The 15,397-nt window shown below is 41.3% G+C and overlaps 1 protein-coding gene across 1 annotated transcript; it reads right to left on the bottom strand.

Moving 5' to 3' along the window:
• Nucleotides 1–7,583: 7,583 nt before the first annotated feature.
• LOC147463411 (uncharacterized) lies at nt 7,584–9,734 on the bottom strand. The gene is made up of 3 exons (XM_086528785.1): nt 9,508–9,734; nt 8,748–8,904; nt 7,584–8,648 (listed from the first exon to the last, which is right to left on the bottom strand). Exons 1-3 carry the CDS (start codon nt 9,732–9,734, stop codon nt 7,584–7,586), a joined length of 1,449 nt encoding a protein of 482 aa, XP_086384911.1.
• Nucleotides 9,735–15,397: the final 5,663 nt, after the last annotated feature.

Here is a 15,397-nt window from a genome sequence, read left to right as displayed (position 1 = left end):
AGAGCACACAACCTCTTACAATATATCCTATAATCAATATGCTCTAGTTGATCACATTGCAAAAAGGGAGCTTCTATAGTACATTGTGTGCTTGGGAGAAAACACCACATTTGCAATATATGTCCACAATTGCACCACCCAACACTCCATTGTGCTCTAGCAAACCCTACCTTAAAATATCATCATGGATTTGCTTTCCATTAATGTTTAGGGATCGGATCATAGCACATGCTTTCAAGATGCCCACATAGGTTACTTCATCAAGCGGGATGTTCTTCTTTCGCATTTGTTTGGAAGAGTCTATGAAATAACTCATGTTGCTGCCTTTCCATAGATCACTAGATTGACATACTTTTTCATCGTCCATTATGTCATATCTCTTCATTTCATGTTTATCTTTAGTGGCATGATGATCCTTTCCTTCTAGTGGTTTTAGGCCTCTAATTTGATAGTTCCTCATTGTGCCTATAGAATGAGATTGGTTCTTGCCTTCATATAAACCATCTTTCTCCACTAATCCAAGGATCTTGAGCTCCTTTTCTTCACCTTCAAGGTAGCTGTATGGAAACTATGCTTCTCCCCAATCAAATATTCTACTAGTTAAGTCTACTACATTGGCATGATGAATTCTTGGATTGAAAGATGCTACATTTTGAGTGAGGCCTTGCATGTATATCTATTTGAATTACTCCAAGACAACATGACATGATCTCTACAATCGCAGCATTGGGCCCTGACCACTTTGGAGTTCTCTTCAAAATCTCAATGTCTGTCAAATCTTCATGAGATGTCAATACACCTTCTCTAAAGGAAAAACTTGCAACTAGCACATATACACAACATTCACAAGTATCCAGACTCCCATGGACATGTACATGGCCAACTTCAATGGTTTAGACTAGTATCCTTATTTGAAATCACCGGTGTAGCATCTTCATCTACTTGACATGCACTGCAATCATTACCCCTATAGTATGCAAGCATCTCATTGTGAGAACTACCTACAAGAAGACATGTATTGAGCTAATTAGGTAGAACACATTAATAAGTGGTCTTCTCCATGGTTACACTCATGATTGGCTATAACAATCAGTCAATGCTTTCATAGGGCCACCTAGTTCACATTTTGTAAGAAGGGAAGCCTACCCATGACCCAAGCTCATATTTGCAAACTACATTGGTGATCAAGATTGAGCATTAAGATATAAACCATGTTGGTGGGATCAATTAGGGCTTTCATAACTTACATGTATTTATCTGAGAAAAATAGATCTTGAAAGCCAGCTTAAAGACTCCATCATCTACAAGGATGGCAGAGGTTAGTCATGGTAGGCTATGGTGATCTAACATGAACATCATGGTTCAATGAATGTAGATATGTCTCATCTTTCTCTACGGACCCACTCTAATTTGGTTATCTGCATTCAAGCCTCTCCTACTCTTCAAGCATCCTCAAGTGACACCCCTAACATACAGCATAAAGCATAGCCAACATCCTAAGGATGCATGCAAAATATATCATCACTATGGTCCTCTCTACATTTTTTCTCCCTCTTTATGCACAATGGCCCTTCATCTTTGAAGTGCATCAAGAGGACAAGCATCTATAGAGATTCCCCAAGCAATATGTTTTTTAAAGGATGCCATGCCTTCACAAAGGCTCTCAAGAACTTGCATGGGGCAAGATAATGTTGGTCAAGGAAATGTAGTTGAAAAAAAAACAAATGCGTTGGGTTGATGTTATAGTGGGAAAATAGCTAAATCTGTTATCAGTTTCTAGGCTTAGGAATCATCACATTGTGTAGTATTTTTTCTTTAAACATCTCCTTCAAATATCTAGCAACTTGTGTGATAAGAGATTCATATCGATTTAGACCGATAGTTAAACGCGCATTATCAGCATGATAAACTTTTATTTCCACAACCAGATTCTAGTGTGCAGTTAACTTTTGCAATCATTATTTCTAGTTGTTCTATAGAGATTTTAAATGCAACGTCTCAGTACCCTCAATACACAATTCTAGCTCTTGTTTGCATATTTTGTGTTTTCCAGTAAACGTGGCAGGCGAGAGGTTGAATTTACTTTGGTACACACCTTAGGGACGCTATGCGTTGTCACAGACTATTTATCATGGTTTCAAGCCGGTGATTTTCCCAAAGGAGTTTAGGGAGAAGGAGTTGATGACTTTCTTGTTGGATGTGACATTGTTTGTTGGGGTGATTCAATTGAAGGACTTGTATGAAGAAATGTTTTCCTTGTTGCAACCGCGTTATTCTCCAAAATAATTTATGTGGATTTCAGGCATGCTCATCTCATTCCAACCAGCCTCTATATAGGGCATGTCCTCTACAACCCCTACACTACATTATGGACTTGTGGCACAACCATACCCTAGGGCCTCATACTCGTGCGACCACCATATCAGACCATGTCCAAGGTGTGTGTGTCTATAGGATTCGTGTCGTGACACAACTCTCCCCTTGAAGAAAGGTTTTTGTCCTTGAAAACAAAAGTGGGAAATCTCTTCTTGAGAACACTAATGTTTTCTTAAGTGGCACCTTCTTTAAGTCTATCCTTCCACTTGACTAAAGCTTGACGGAAAAAGTGATGGGATCGTGATCACTAACCATATTACTAGGTAATTGATATAACTTGTAAACATGCTCCATAAAGAGCTATGCAAACTTGGGAGTCTTGATTGTGGACTTGGTAGATATGGACTTACACATCTTAGTCGACCTATTGACGCATACCCACACTGGGTCATGATCTCATTATTAGGTAATCCAAGAATAAAGTCCATAGATATACTTTCTTGCTTGCCATTGGGAATCTCTAGTGGATGTAAGAGTCGACATGCCTTCAAACACTCTGCCTTATTGACTTGACATTTTTGGCAATGGAAGACATAGTCTTGAACATCCCGATGTAAACTTGTCCAGTAAAATTGTCGTACTACAAGTGCATAAATCTTGTGTATGCCTGGATGCCCTACACTTGGCTATCATGACATTCATAAATAATTTGGTGCTGAATGTCAGGGTCCATCGGAACACATACTCGCCCCTCATAGATTATTTACCCATCTTCAATGGAAAATTTCTTCCATCAATTCAATTTAGCACTCGATAGAGAAGAACCATGTGTGGAGGAAGTAAAAGAACTGCCAACATTGGAGTGAGAAGGATCTTTCATGTTGACATGGCTCCACACCTTATAGTATGCTGCATCAATTTCATATCTCCCTTAGAGAGAGGCCAAACAATAAAAGGGAAGAATCTCATAGTGTAGAATTGGGTTGAATGAAACCCTCACTGACGTAGTCAGCAAGCTAATGTTCCAACTCAATGGCTTCAGTATGACTACTCCTATAAGAAGGCTTACTAATGGGGTTAGTGCCTTCCAAAAGATCAATGCCATGTTGCATTGAATGTTCAGGAGGTAACTCGGGTGGAAGTGATGGTGGGAAAACATCAGCATACTTATGAAAAAGCTCCTTGAGCTAAAAATTTATCAATTTATGTTGATGAATAACTTTGTCAATTGGATTATCAGATTATTTACTTGAAGAAAGTGAAGAAGAGATAAGAGAATGCGAGGTTGAGGAATGTTCATTAGTAAGAGAAACATCTAAAATACATGAACTCAAAGTAGACACCCAAATTTGAAGTTTCAGTCCCGTAATATAGTTAACCTTGTAACAATGGGAAGACTCAAGTGTTTTTAACTTCTTCACTAACTTGTAGTTGATGAAGTTATGTGATGCGCCATCATCAACCAAGATTCTCACCCTGTGTTAAGTCTTGCATCTTAACTAGCTCATGGGTTCTAAATGTCGGTTGCCCCATTGAGGTAGTGAAACAACACTCATTCCGTATGAGTGACTTGTACACTCTTTCACTCAGATAAAAAAATTCAAGAGGAAAAAGCTACACCATGTGCATGGATTTTCCCCTTTGCTTGGCCCAACTCACTTCCCCTTGGGATAGTATTTATTTAGGTGATTACCAAGGCAAATGAAACATAGTTTTTCTCTCTTGGATCTCTCAATTTCTTCATTTGAGAGATGCTCGTAAGCCCCCTCGTGTCGCTTTGCCTGGTCATGCGACACAAGAAGAGACTTTCTCTTGTTTTGTGAATTGTTTAATACACTTATCGTGTTTGTGGAAGCATGCATCATGTGTGTTCTTTTGCAGTGTCTTGTCACAATCGTCAGACTTATCATCAAAGATATCAGCCTGAACGATAACTGCTTTGAGGGTTTTAAGGTCATGGGTTTCGCAAGATTCTTAAGCTCAAGTTCTAATCCCTTGACAAATCCACACACTTGCAAGAAAATGTCCAATCCCTCGAACTTGAGGATGACATCTCGATAATGAGATATGTATTTGGTAAGCATCCCCAATGATGCTTCATGGAACACTTATCCCAATCGGCCCGATTCTGATCCTTTCATTAGTGGGAAGGAATTTCTTACAAAAAGGTGTCTCAACTCTATCCAAGAATGAGGACGACTTAGAGTTCTGTAAGCCATACACCACTTATAGGCCTTGCCTTCAAGTGAGAGGCCAACTTGAAACACCTTGGCTACATCTCGAGAGTTATGTAAACAATGAATATATATCCACTTATTCAAGAAGGTATTTATTGTATCCTTGTTATGGTCTCTCTCTTCACCACAAAATTTTGGAGGCTTCGTGCTTTTCATGAGCTGTGAGACCTCTATGGGGTGAAGAGAATCGGTTGCTATAGAGTGATCTCCAGTAGGTACAGTCATCAAGATTGTCCTCGCTACACGAGTGAATGCATGGATCGTATCAATAATAACACTGAACATAGAAAAAAAGATAATTTCATAAAATTAGCCACAAGGTTAGTTAATTTAGCCATTTTTTCATTTAAAGCATGTGAATGATGCTCAAGAGTCACTTGCAACCTATAAGTCCAATAAATTTTACCATATCAACTAAGCCATGCTCCATTCTCGATCCTCCGGATACCGCCTCTTTCTCAGTCATACAAACATCAAGAGATGGTGCTGTCAGAGTGGAAATTGGTGAGCCAGCTCAAGAGTTAAATCTACTATGGTAAAATGTATACTGAAAGGAGAGAAAGTGTTACCAAAAATCCGCCTTCGGATGTAGTTTGACTGCATCACTGAGATTATGATTAAGCCAGACTCATGAAACCACCAGTCAAAAGGCGATTAATCCTACAAAGCACTTTTGCATGTAGCCACTCTCCTTTTTCTATGAACTTAGACTTGCCACCCTCCTTTTCTCAAGCCATGCGAGAGAGAGAGAGAGAGAGAGAGAGAGAGAGAGAGAGAGAGAGAGAGAGAGAGAGAGAGAGAGAGAGAGAGAGAGAGCCTTCTTCCTTACGTCGATGAAAGAGAGAAAATGACCTTGCTTTGATACCAGTGTGAGAACATAGGATGTCAGGCATGCTCATCTCCTCACAACCAACCTCTATATAGGCCCAACCCTCTAGAGCCCCTAGACTACATGCTTGACATGTGGCAAGGCCATGCCCTAGGGCCTGTATCCACGTGGCCACTGTATCAGACCATGTTTGAGGTGTGTGTTGTGACCCATGTCCTGACGTGACTAGTGTAAGCAAATTTCTCTTCAAAGCTGGCATTTTGAGATCATAATTCCAAGGCAACTCTATGGCCAATCTGTTGATGAAATTCTTTGGAGATGTGTGCCAAGACATGAGGAGGAAATCTTCCTTTGGGAGGCACATAAAGGCATTCCTGCTAGACGTTTGTGAAGTGAGGCTACAACATGCAAGGTGCTAGTAGCCCGATTCTTATCACCGTCAAATTTATGAGATGAAAGGAGGCATACATGTTTATTTGATCCATGTCAGTAGTTTGACCAATGCGACCCAAAGGACAAGATCCAACATTGGCTGATGGTGTTGTTGAGTCCATTCGAGAAGTAACAAATTCACTACCATTACTCGGTGGATGTTTACCTCCTCAAAACCAAAAGGGATGTTCTCAATAGTCAAGAAAGAAGAAAATAAGGATGAGAGAGGACTAGAAGAAGTAGAGTACGCCCATGTATATTTTTTCAAATATTTAATAATTGAGATTAACATTTGAAATTCTTCTTGGAGCATCGGCTATGGAAGCACCCCAGCCCTTGTTTGGCAAGTAATAGAGAAGGAAGGGATAAGGGACAAATAACATATGGTAACATGGAGGAGAAGGTGCAGTTATCAACAAAGAACCTGATGTCAAGCTTGCAAGCCTTGGGAGAAGAAGGATGTTCCTAAAAAGGGGAGTGTTGGAGCTTGTGTCTTGTGTACAGATGCATTAAAGCGAGGTAGATGTAGTGAGGAACGTTTGCACGGCCCTTTTAGTTGGGCCTGAAGGAGGGATTGGTCAACAAGGTGGAACAACCTTCAAGTTCACACTTGCAAGCTCCCACCTGCAGGCTATGGCTGCCTCTATTTCTCTGAACCCAATGTTCAAATAATGTCACCACCATAGCCGAGCTCGCATATTCCAACGGGTAATAGCATAATTGGTCGTGTGTGTGTGTTTCCATAGTGTAAGCAGATGGATGGGATCATTGTGGCAATACCACATGTGTCTGATGTTCACAATTGCATCATAGATTCACGTTTCTTTTTACGTGATAACTCAAAGTGCTATGTGTGTGTGTGTGTGTGTGTCCACATCCTCGAGCGACATGTTATTACTACTAGGAGCATTATATTTTGTGCAAAGTGTGCACGGGTTGAACCTACTATGTACACTTACCAAGGACATAGGCATAAGGGGTATATTTGAAGAGAGGGAATGTAGCCCCTATATGTGAAAGCCAACCTCATTTGTAATGAATTTAAGCCTATGATGTGGTGTAGGGTAGATATGAACAACAACACAATAGGTTAAATAATGATAACCATCCTAGGATTGAGTACTTAGAGGTAGAGTGGTCCTATTTGTGCTTCTAATCCATCTTTCAACCCCCTAAAAAAGTGCTTATTGTGTAGCCAAAAAGGCCATAACAAGGTAACCTTTATGCTCATTGTTTTGTCATTGCTCATGTGCAAGGTCTCAAGACCCAAATAACTCAAAGTTGTTCGTCAGTTGGGACACTTCAACCATTGGTGAAGATTGCTAGATGTGTGTTGTGGGTTAGGTCAACACATGAACATCATACACAGCAAGAATAACCATCTACTCCACCATACTTCATTAACAACAATTCAGACACAGTAAACATGACTACTCAAAAATATCAGAGTAAGCAGAGAATACACTGAATAGTTGTTGCACTGCACCATCATCATCACATTCATATCAGAGAACAGATACATCGTGCACAGATACATTCCCCACTTATATAGATAAATCCGACTTAACTACCCAGTCACAAGACATTCAGCAGACTGCAACTGAAAGACAGTTACATCCGACTTAGCAAAATACAGCTCAGTAAATATCCGATAAGTCAAAATCCGACTTAGCTATTCAGAGTCAGTTTCTAACATGTGCCTCTCAACACATGGCACGCCCCGGTGGTAGATTTCGCAGAAATCTGACCCGGATCCACAGATCCCTTGATCAGGAATCCACCCTCTGCTGCACAGCTTCTTCCTTACTCTGGTCCTCAGCATTCACTTTATGATCCACCAGCTCTGCTTCCTTTACTGCATCTGACTCTGCTGCATCATCTTTTCCCATTTCCAGCTCTTGTGCTCTATCTGCAATCACAGTATCAATCTGCTCTTCTGCCACTTTCTCCTCAGCTACATCCTGCATCAAAAAACTATTAGTAAAATTCTCCTCTTTCTTTTCTGCCTCTGCAAGCTGCTGTCTCTTATTCTCTTCCATCTGCTGAACCTGCTGCTTCAAACAGTCTCTCTCCTTTTGCAATTCCTCCACTTCCTTCAACAATTGTGCTTCTACCTCATGCACTAACCCTGCCTTTAGCACCTCATATGGATACTTAATGACAAATCTCATTCTTTCCTTGGTCTTTTGCCACATCTCCTGTGCAACCAAAGCTAACTGCTGCTTGAGAATAGACACTTCTCCTTCTTTCATTAATACTGCACTCAAGCTAATTTCCTCTTGTGCCAACATCTGTTGCTCTAATATCTGCAAAGGTTCCAATCTCAACCTCTGCATCTCCACAGTGACCTGTAACTCTGCATTCCTCTTTGCCATGTCTTCCAATTCCAAAGCAACCGCTGCCTCCACTTTCTCAGTCCATTGCTTAAACTCCCCCAATGATCTCTTCACTTTTGCTAACTCCATCTTCTGTTTCCCCACTGTTTCCTCCATATCCTGCTCATACTTTACTTTCATCATAGCTATCTGCTCTTCAAACTCTTTCACCTGTGACACCTGTCCTTTAAACTCCATCAATTTTTCTGCATTCCTTTCAGCTTGCATACTCTGAACCTTCAGCATATTATTCTGCTGCCTCACAAATTCCTGCACCTGCTGCAGCATCTGAACTACTTTATCACTGTCCAATTTCCCAGTATCTACTGATACTCCAGAGACTTCCTCAGTACTGAAATCTAATCTAGAAAACACTCTGCTGACTGGTTCAGACTTCTTCCTCTTGTTGGATAGTGTGAAAGCCTTACCAAGCTTTATTGGTGTTTCCTCTGCTTTTACCTGCATTGGTGAATCAACATCCATGGTGCCAAATTCTGCAAACTGCATTTTTGCTATGATTTCTTCAAAGGCCTCTCCTGGAGTATATTTGGCTTTCACCAAATCCTCATAAGCCTCCATATGCTTAGCATTAAACTTCACAAATCCTGTCTTTTCAGAATGCACCATGATGGGATGCTCAATCTGAACTGGCTGCTGCTTCTCCTGCACCAGTTTTTCTGCTTTCACAGGCCACCTTGCTTCACCATTCTGTACTCTCTGTGCAAAAAAAAACAATGCTGACAAGTAACCACATAACCTACTATTTGCCTGTGTCTTCCTCTTGTCTGAAGAATGAATCTCTGCTGCCAACTTTTCATACACCCAGTGAGCCCAGCTCACTTCTCCTCCCTGCTCTGCATAGCTTAATGGTGCAAAGTTTTCTTTTGACATATAATCAAACTTCACAATAAAGCATAGCCTCTCCAAGTACCACTTAAGCTGCTCTCTCCTAGCATATGCCACATTCTTTAACATGTAATACTGCCTGCCTCCTTCTCTTGGACCAAACTCCTTTTTCAGTGCTTCCTCTGAACACTTTGGAATAGGTGTATTAGGATGCAAAGGTAGCTTGAACACCTCAGACACCAACTCCACATTGAGTACCACATGCGGTGACACTCTCCCCTTAGTCTTCCTAAGTATTTCCAACTGAGACTTTGCATATACATTGTTTCTACATTCTTCCCAAGGCAGAATGGCAAACTCATACAATCCTACCTGCTGCAACCATATGGCGTTGCGCTCTGCCTGACAATCTATGTCAACTTTGAAGTCCATAAAAGGGTCCATTAATGCTTGCATCACCTTACCTTCTGACATAGGAGTCGGCGTTGGCGTTTCCTCTTCTGCAGAGTCACTGTTTTCATCTGCACTGCTAACGTCAAGCCGCATAGGCAAAGCTTTGCTTCTCAAACGTCGCCCCGAACCTTCGGTCTGCTCCTCATCAGGCTGTGGTTGCATGGCCATCGATTGCTTTGCTTTCGGCCTGGCAGGACTGAATAAAGCTTCTTCAAGCGAAAACCCGAATGCTCCGCGCTGCTGCATGTGTACTGAACTTTTGTTGCATGTATGATTATACTCGCTGCACCATGCACACATATCTCCACCCAGTATCCTTGAAGTGCTACGAAACTTCTTTTCAGCACACTCCCCGAAGTTATTAATCCGGCCTAATAATTTCTTATTAAAAATTCCGACTTGGTCAATTCCGACACAGGTACTCTTCCAACATCTACAATGTTGAATCGGATGTGCACTTTGGAACTGCCTACTTCCTCCAACCCGTGAATTATATGGGATACTATGAAAAGACCTCCTCAAATCCATGCAAGCCAGCATTTTTCCTTTTCCTTTTGCTGATTCTGAATCTCCTGGTTGTAGGGGTATTACAGTCATACAGGCTACACTTGGCCAATCCAAATGAGGTGGCTTTCCCTGAAATTTCTTCAGCTTGAAACCATTAACTGCCTTTTCCACTCTTGTACCAAACACATCAGCTATGATGAATGTCCCTTGTCCTTTATCCTGCACAATCTGATATGGTCCCTGATATCTCAATGACAATTTACCAGGATGTGGTCCCAGCTTAGAGTTGTACAACATTACCCAATCTCCAACCTGAAAGATCTTGAACTTCACATTCTTGGTCACCCATGCTTGTCTTCTTCTTTGTATAACTTCAGTAATGTAAGAGCTTACCAACCTATCCTCCTCCAGCTGCATCAGATACTTGTTCCTGTGTAGTACTGACAACTTTGGAGACTGCTTCTCTACTGAGACTCTTAAACTTGGTACCACAAACTCCATAGGCACCACAGCTTCCAGCCCATACACCAGCTTGAATGGTGTCATACCAGTAGTGACTTTGAAAGCTGTTCTAAAGGACCATAAGGCAGAATCCAACTTATCATCCCAATCCTTCTGATTCTCTGTCACAATCTTTTTCAAAATCCTTACCAGTGTTTTGTTGGAGCTCTCAGCCTGACCATTAGCCTGTGGATGATATGCTGTAGACTTCTTGTGCATAATCATATGTGTCCTTGTTAGCTCTGAAATTACTTCATTCAGAAAATGAGTTCCTCTGTCACTTACCAGCTCCACTGGACACCCAAACCTGGTCATAATGTTATGATAAAGAAATCTGGCCACACTTGAAGCTTTATTATCCTTCAATGCTACTGCTTCTACCCACTTAGTGCAATAATCTGTAGCCACTAAAATGTATCTGCATCCCCTCTTGGAAGTTGGTTTGACAGGTCCTACAAAGTCCAAACCCCACTTTTGAAAAGGTTCCAAAGGAAAAATAGGATGATCCCCCATCCTATCCCTGTTTGAATCAGGTTGACCTGTTTTCTGACAAATTACACATCTTTTGGCATAATCATGTGCATCCTTTAAAACTGTGGGCCACCATAATCCAGCCTGCAAAATCTTCTTCCCTGTAATATCTCCAGAGAAATGCCCTCCTGCTGTGCCTGAATGTGCTTCCTGCAAGACTGCACTTTGCTCAAATTCTGGCACACATCTTCTTATCACTTGATCAATGCCTTTCTTATATAGTGCCCCTGAAATAACTAAATAGGGTCTGGTTTTCAGTGCAAATTTTCTTCTCTGATCAGCATTGAACTCCCTTGGTATAGTTCCATCAGTCAAAAACATCAGCAATTGATCATACCAAGACTCAGTCACAGTAGTCTGCACATCAAACAGCTGAGCATCAGGAAGTGCATCATCTACCCCAGTAGGTGCTTCACCTGTTTCAATCCTGCTTAGATAATCTGCAATTACATGCTCCTTCCCAGGAGTATGCTCAATCTGAAAGTCAAACTCCTGCAACAACAACATCCATCTTGCAAGCCTTCCAGTAAGAAGTGGCTTCTTGATCAAATACAACAAGGCCTGATGATCAACATGAAAAACTATCTTGTTCCCCAACAAGTAATGCCTGAACTTATTCAATGCATATACCATCCCTAAAGCTTCTCTTTCTGTCACAGGATAGTTTCTTTCTGCACCTGTGAGAACCCTGCTTGCATAGTACACAGGTCTGAACCATCCCTTCTCCTTCTCCTGCATCAGTACAGCTCCTATTGCTATATCCGAGGCATCAACAAACACATGAAAAGGCAATGACCAATCAGGTGGCTGCAAAATTGGTGCTACTGATATCATTTTCTTCAACATCTGAAATGATTTCTGCTGAGGTTCATCCCATACAAATGCCACATCCTTCTTTGTTAATTGAGTTAATGGCAAGCATACATTAGACAAATACCTCAAATATCTGAAGTGCCACTTTGTCTGTCCAACAAACCTCATTAACTCTTTAACATTGGTAGGAACTGGTGTTGCTTGAATGGCTTCTATTTTCTTGACATCTATAGCCATTCCTGCTTCTGACACCACATGTCCTAAAAGTATTCCACTCCTCACAGCAATTACACTTTTATAAGGATTCAGAGCCATCCTGAATTGTCTGCATCTTTCAAAACAGAGCTTCAGATGTAGCAGATGTTTATCCTTCTTTCCAAACACTGAGAAATCATCCACAAAGACTCTCATAAAGTCCTGTAAGTAAGGTTCAAACACCTTATGAGCAACAAAATTAAATGAAGGTGGTCCATTGGTTAACCCAAAACTCATCACTGTGTATGCAAAGGCTTCCCATTCAATTATAAAAGCTGTTTTATGCTGATCCGACTCAGCAACACTAATCTGATTATAACCAGAAAAACCATCCAAAAAGCTGTACATTTCATGACCAGCTACTGCATCCAACACAGCATCACAAAATGGCATAGGAAAGGGATCAGTAATGGTTGCTGCATTCAATTTTCTATAATCCACACATACTCTTAAAGCTCCATTTTTCTTTGGCACAACCAGTATAGGAGACAACCATGATACTTCATGTACAGGTTTAATGAACCCTACTGCCAGGAGCTTATCAAGCTCCTCCTTCACTTGTTTGGCAAAGTTAGGATTCATTCTATATCTTTGCTGCACAATTGGTTTTGCACCCTCTTTCAAATTAATCCTATGCTGATGTAGTGTTGGGTCAATGCCTCTCACCTGAGAATAATCCCAAGCAAACACATCCTTATAATCAACCAATAATTGCAACAGCTGTGCCAGAAATTCCCCTTGAATGTGTGCACTCACTCTGACCATTCTTGGTTCTACCTCTGTTTCGAAATTTAGCTCCTGAAGCTCCTCCTTTTCTACCCTGCTTGATGCCCCAAACTTCTTTTCATAAATTTTCTCAGCCATATCCCTGGACTCCTTTTCTTCCTGCTGAATCTGTTCCTTATCAGACATAGCATATTTCTGGTCCACCAACTATAACAGTTCCTTACCCTGCACTGTCTGTCCTGGTGCTAAACCTGTATCTGGCTCATCCTGTTCCTTACCTTGCTGTAACATGCTTTCCACATCTACTTCAAACACAGGTACAACAGTTGGATTGGCCTTCAAGAACTCTTCCTCTTGGTCATCTGTGACCTCATCAGCAAAATTAATAGTCTGAGCAAACAGTGGTTTCTCACTTAATGGAACCATCTTCCTTCCCCTCATAGGTATGGTTACTTTCTTTTTCCCTTTTTTCAATATGACAACATTTTCTCCCCAGTCCTGTCTTACTTTAGCCAATCTGAACCAAGGCCTTCCTAATAGCATTTCATATGTAGCTGCTGAGTCTGACATTCTGAGTACCACAAAATTAACAAAAAAGGATAATCCTGACACCTGAATTTCCTGTGCTTTGAGAATTCCCAAAGATTGTACCCTAGATTGGTCTGCCATTTTCACCTGAAAAGGTGCTGGAGCCATAGCTCCCAACTCCATTCTTTTGTACACTGCCTCTGGTAAAATATTCACCCCAGAGCCTCCATCCAATAACACATCATCAAAATTTTCTCCAAGAAAGTGTACTTTAATAACTGGTACCACAAAGTCCACATCTGCTGGATCAATTCTATTTGCTGCTGCTGGATAAAACTGCCTGTCCATTGTGCCAAGTCCATTCAGGTTCTGCAGCTTTCTGAACAATCTGTCTTTGAAAGCTGGAACCAATTGCAACAACTGATCCAAAGATAATTGAAGAGGTGAGCTAATAAGTATTTCAAACCAATCCTTATCCTGTTTATTTTCCACCTCCTTACTCCCTTTATTCTGCTCTTCCTTTTCTTTTGGGTCATCCTCAATATCCACCTGCTTTGCCTGGTGTTTGGCAATCCTTTTTGTAACCTGGTCTCTTACCCCTTTTTGCTCCTTCCAATCCAAAGGTGCTTTATCCTTAGACCTAGTCACTGCTAGAACTTCAACATGATCCTCCTGCACACATTGGTTGCAGTCACAAGCCCATTGATGTTCCTCTTCATTCCCTTGCTGCTCCTATTCTTGTTCAGTATCTTTCATCTGCTTATCCTGAGAAAACACATCAAACAAGATTACATTTGCCTGAGCTGCTGGCTGATTTTGCTGCTGCTGCTGTTGCTGATTTTCAGGTTGATTGGGCTGATTATATCTCACAATGGGCATTCCCCTTTCTTCCCTATGCTTCACCCATAAAGCACAATTGGGACCTACCCAGTGATCTGGTGCACCACAGTACACACAGGGTCTCCTATTATTATTGTTCTCCTGCTCTCTCCAAGGAGGTCTAGGAGGTCTTGTCCTCTGAAATGGTGGTCTTCCCCTAAATGGTACTGCTTGATTTGCTCCAATTTCTGGTCTTCCTCTTCCTATGTTAGGTGCTGTCTGCCCTCTATTCTTTGGATTATACCAACAGCTAGCAGTACTATGTCCATCCCTTTCACAAATGTGACAATACACTTTTTCTTTAGGTGCTACAATAGAATAACCAAACTTTTTAAGTTTGCCTACCAAATCTTGCTCAATACTCTGCTTTTGCTTGACTTTCTTCTTCTTACTGCTCTGTTTCTTCTTTCTTTTTTCTGTTTCCTCATCACTGTCTGATGGTGAGTCTGAATCTGAGTTCCCACTGGAATCTGTGTCTTCAGATGCTTCTTCTGAATCTGAGTCACTGTCTTCTTTTCCTTTTGCTTTGGTCATGCCAAGTCTCTTCTCCACCCTTGCAGCAGCAGTAACAAGGTCATCCAGACCTCCAGCAATATCAATGCTAGATAATGCTTCCTTTAAGCTGCTTCTCAATCCTTTCAAAAAATAACCTGCTAACATTTCATTAGTGGGTCTTTCATTCCCCTGCAATCTTTCTACTAAAATTCTGAACTTCTGTGCATAGTCTTCAACCAGCATCTTATTTTGCTTAATGTCTCTGAGTTTTCTCAGGACATCAGTCGGAGTCTTCTCCTTTCTAAATCTCTGCAGAAATGCTTGCTTCAAAGCATTATAAGTAGCAAAATGTGCAATGCCATATTGGCTAAACCAACTCATGGCCTTTCCTTCCAATGTGGCAGCAAACTGTTCCATCTTCACTCCATCAGCATACATCACCTGATAGCCACTTGCCTGCCACTTAGTTTCAAACTGTGCCACATGACAGTCAGCATCTTCCTTACTCCCTGCTCTAAACTTGGCTGCCTTGACCTTTGGGTTGGGTGGTGGTTGAGCCATTAGAATGGGTTGTGGTGGTCTCCTAGGTCTTTGCCTGGTAGCCCCCTGAAGTGGGTCAAACTGGATCCTTCTCCTGGTGGTTCTTCTTGCCAGGAATAAAGCTCCAATAAATT

The sequence above is a fragment of the Adiantum capillus-veneris genome, chromosome 2 (genome assembly GCF_014529385.1).
Source record: "Adiantum capillus-veneris isolate H3 chromosome 2, ASM1452938v2, whole genome shotgun sequence".
Taxonomy (NCBI): Eukaryota; Viridiplantae; Streptophyta; class Polypodiopsida; order Polypodiales; family Pteridaceae; genus Adiantum; species Adiantum capillus-veneris.
This window is presented reverse-complemented; position numbering and strand designations above follow the sequence as displayed.

Bases quoted from the DNA above. Each gene is read 5' to 3' on its own strand.
- LOC147463411 (XM_086528785.1), bottom strand. From the start codon at position 9,734: ATGCAGCAGCGCGGAGCATTCGGGTTTTCGCTTGAAGAAGCTTTATTC. The intron at 8,905-9,507 runs GTCAGAAGGTAA...TTTTGCACAGAG, and splicing joins ACGCCAACGCCGACTCCTAT to AGTACAGAATGGTGAAGCAA. The intron at 8,649-8,747 runs GTGAAAGCCAAA...TCACCAATGCAG, and splicing joins TGGAGGCTTATGAGGATTTG to GTAAAAGCAGAGGAAACACC.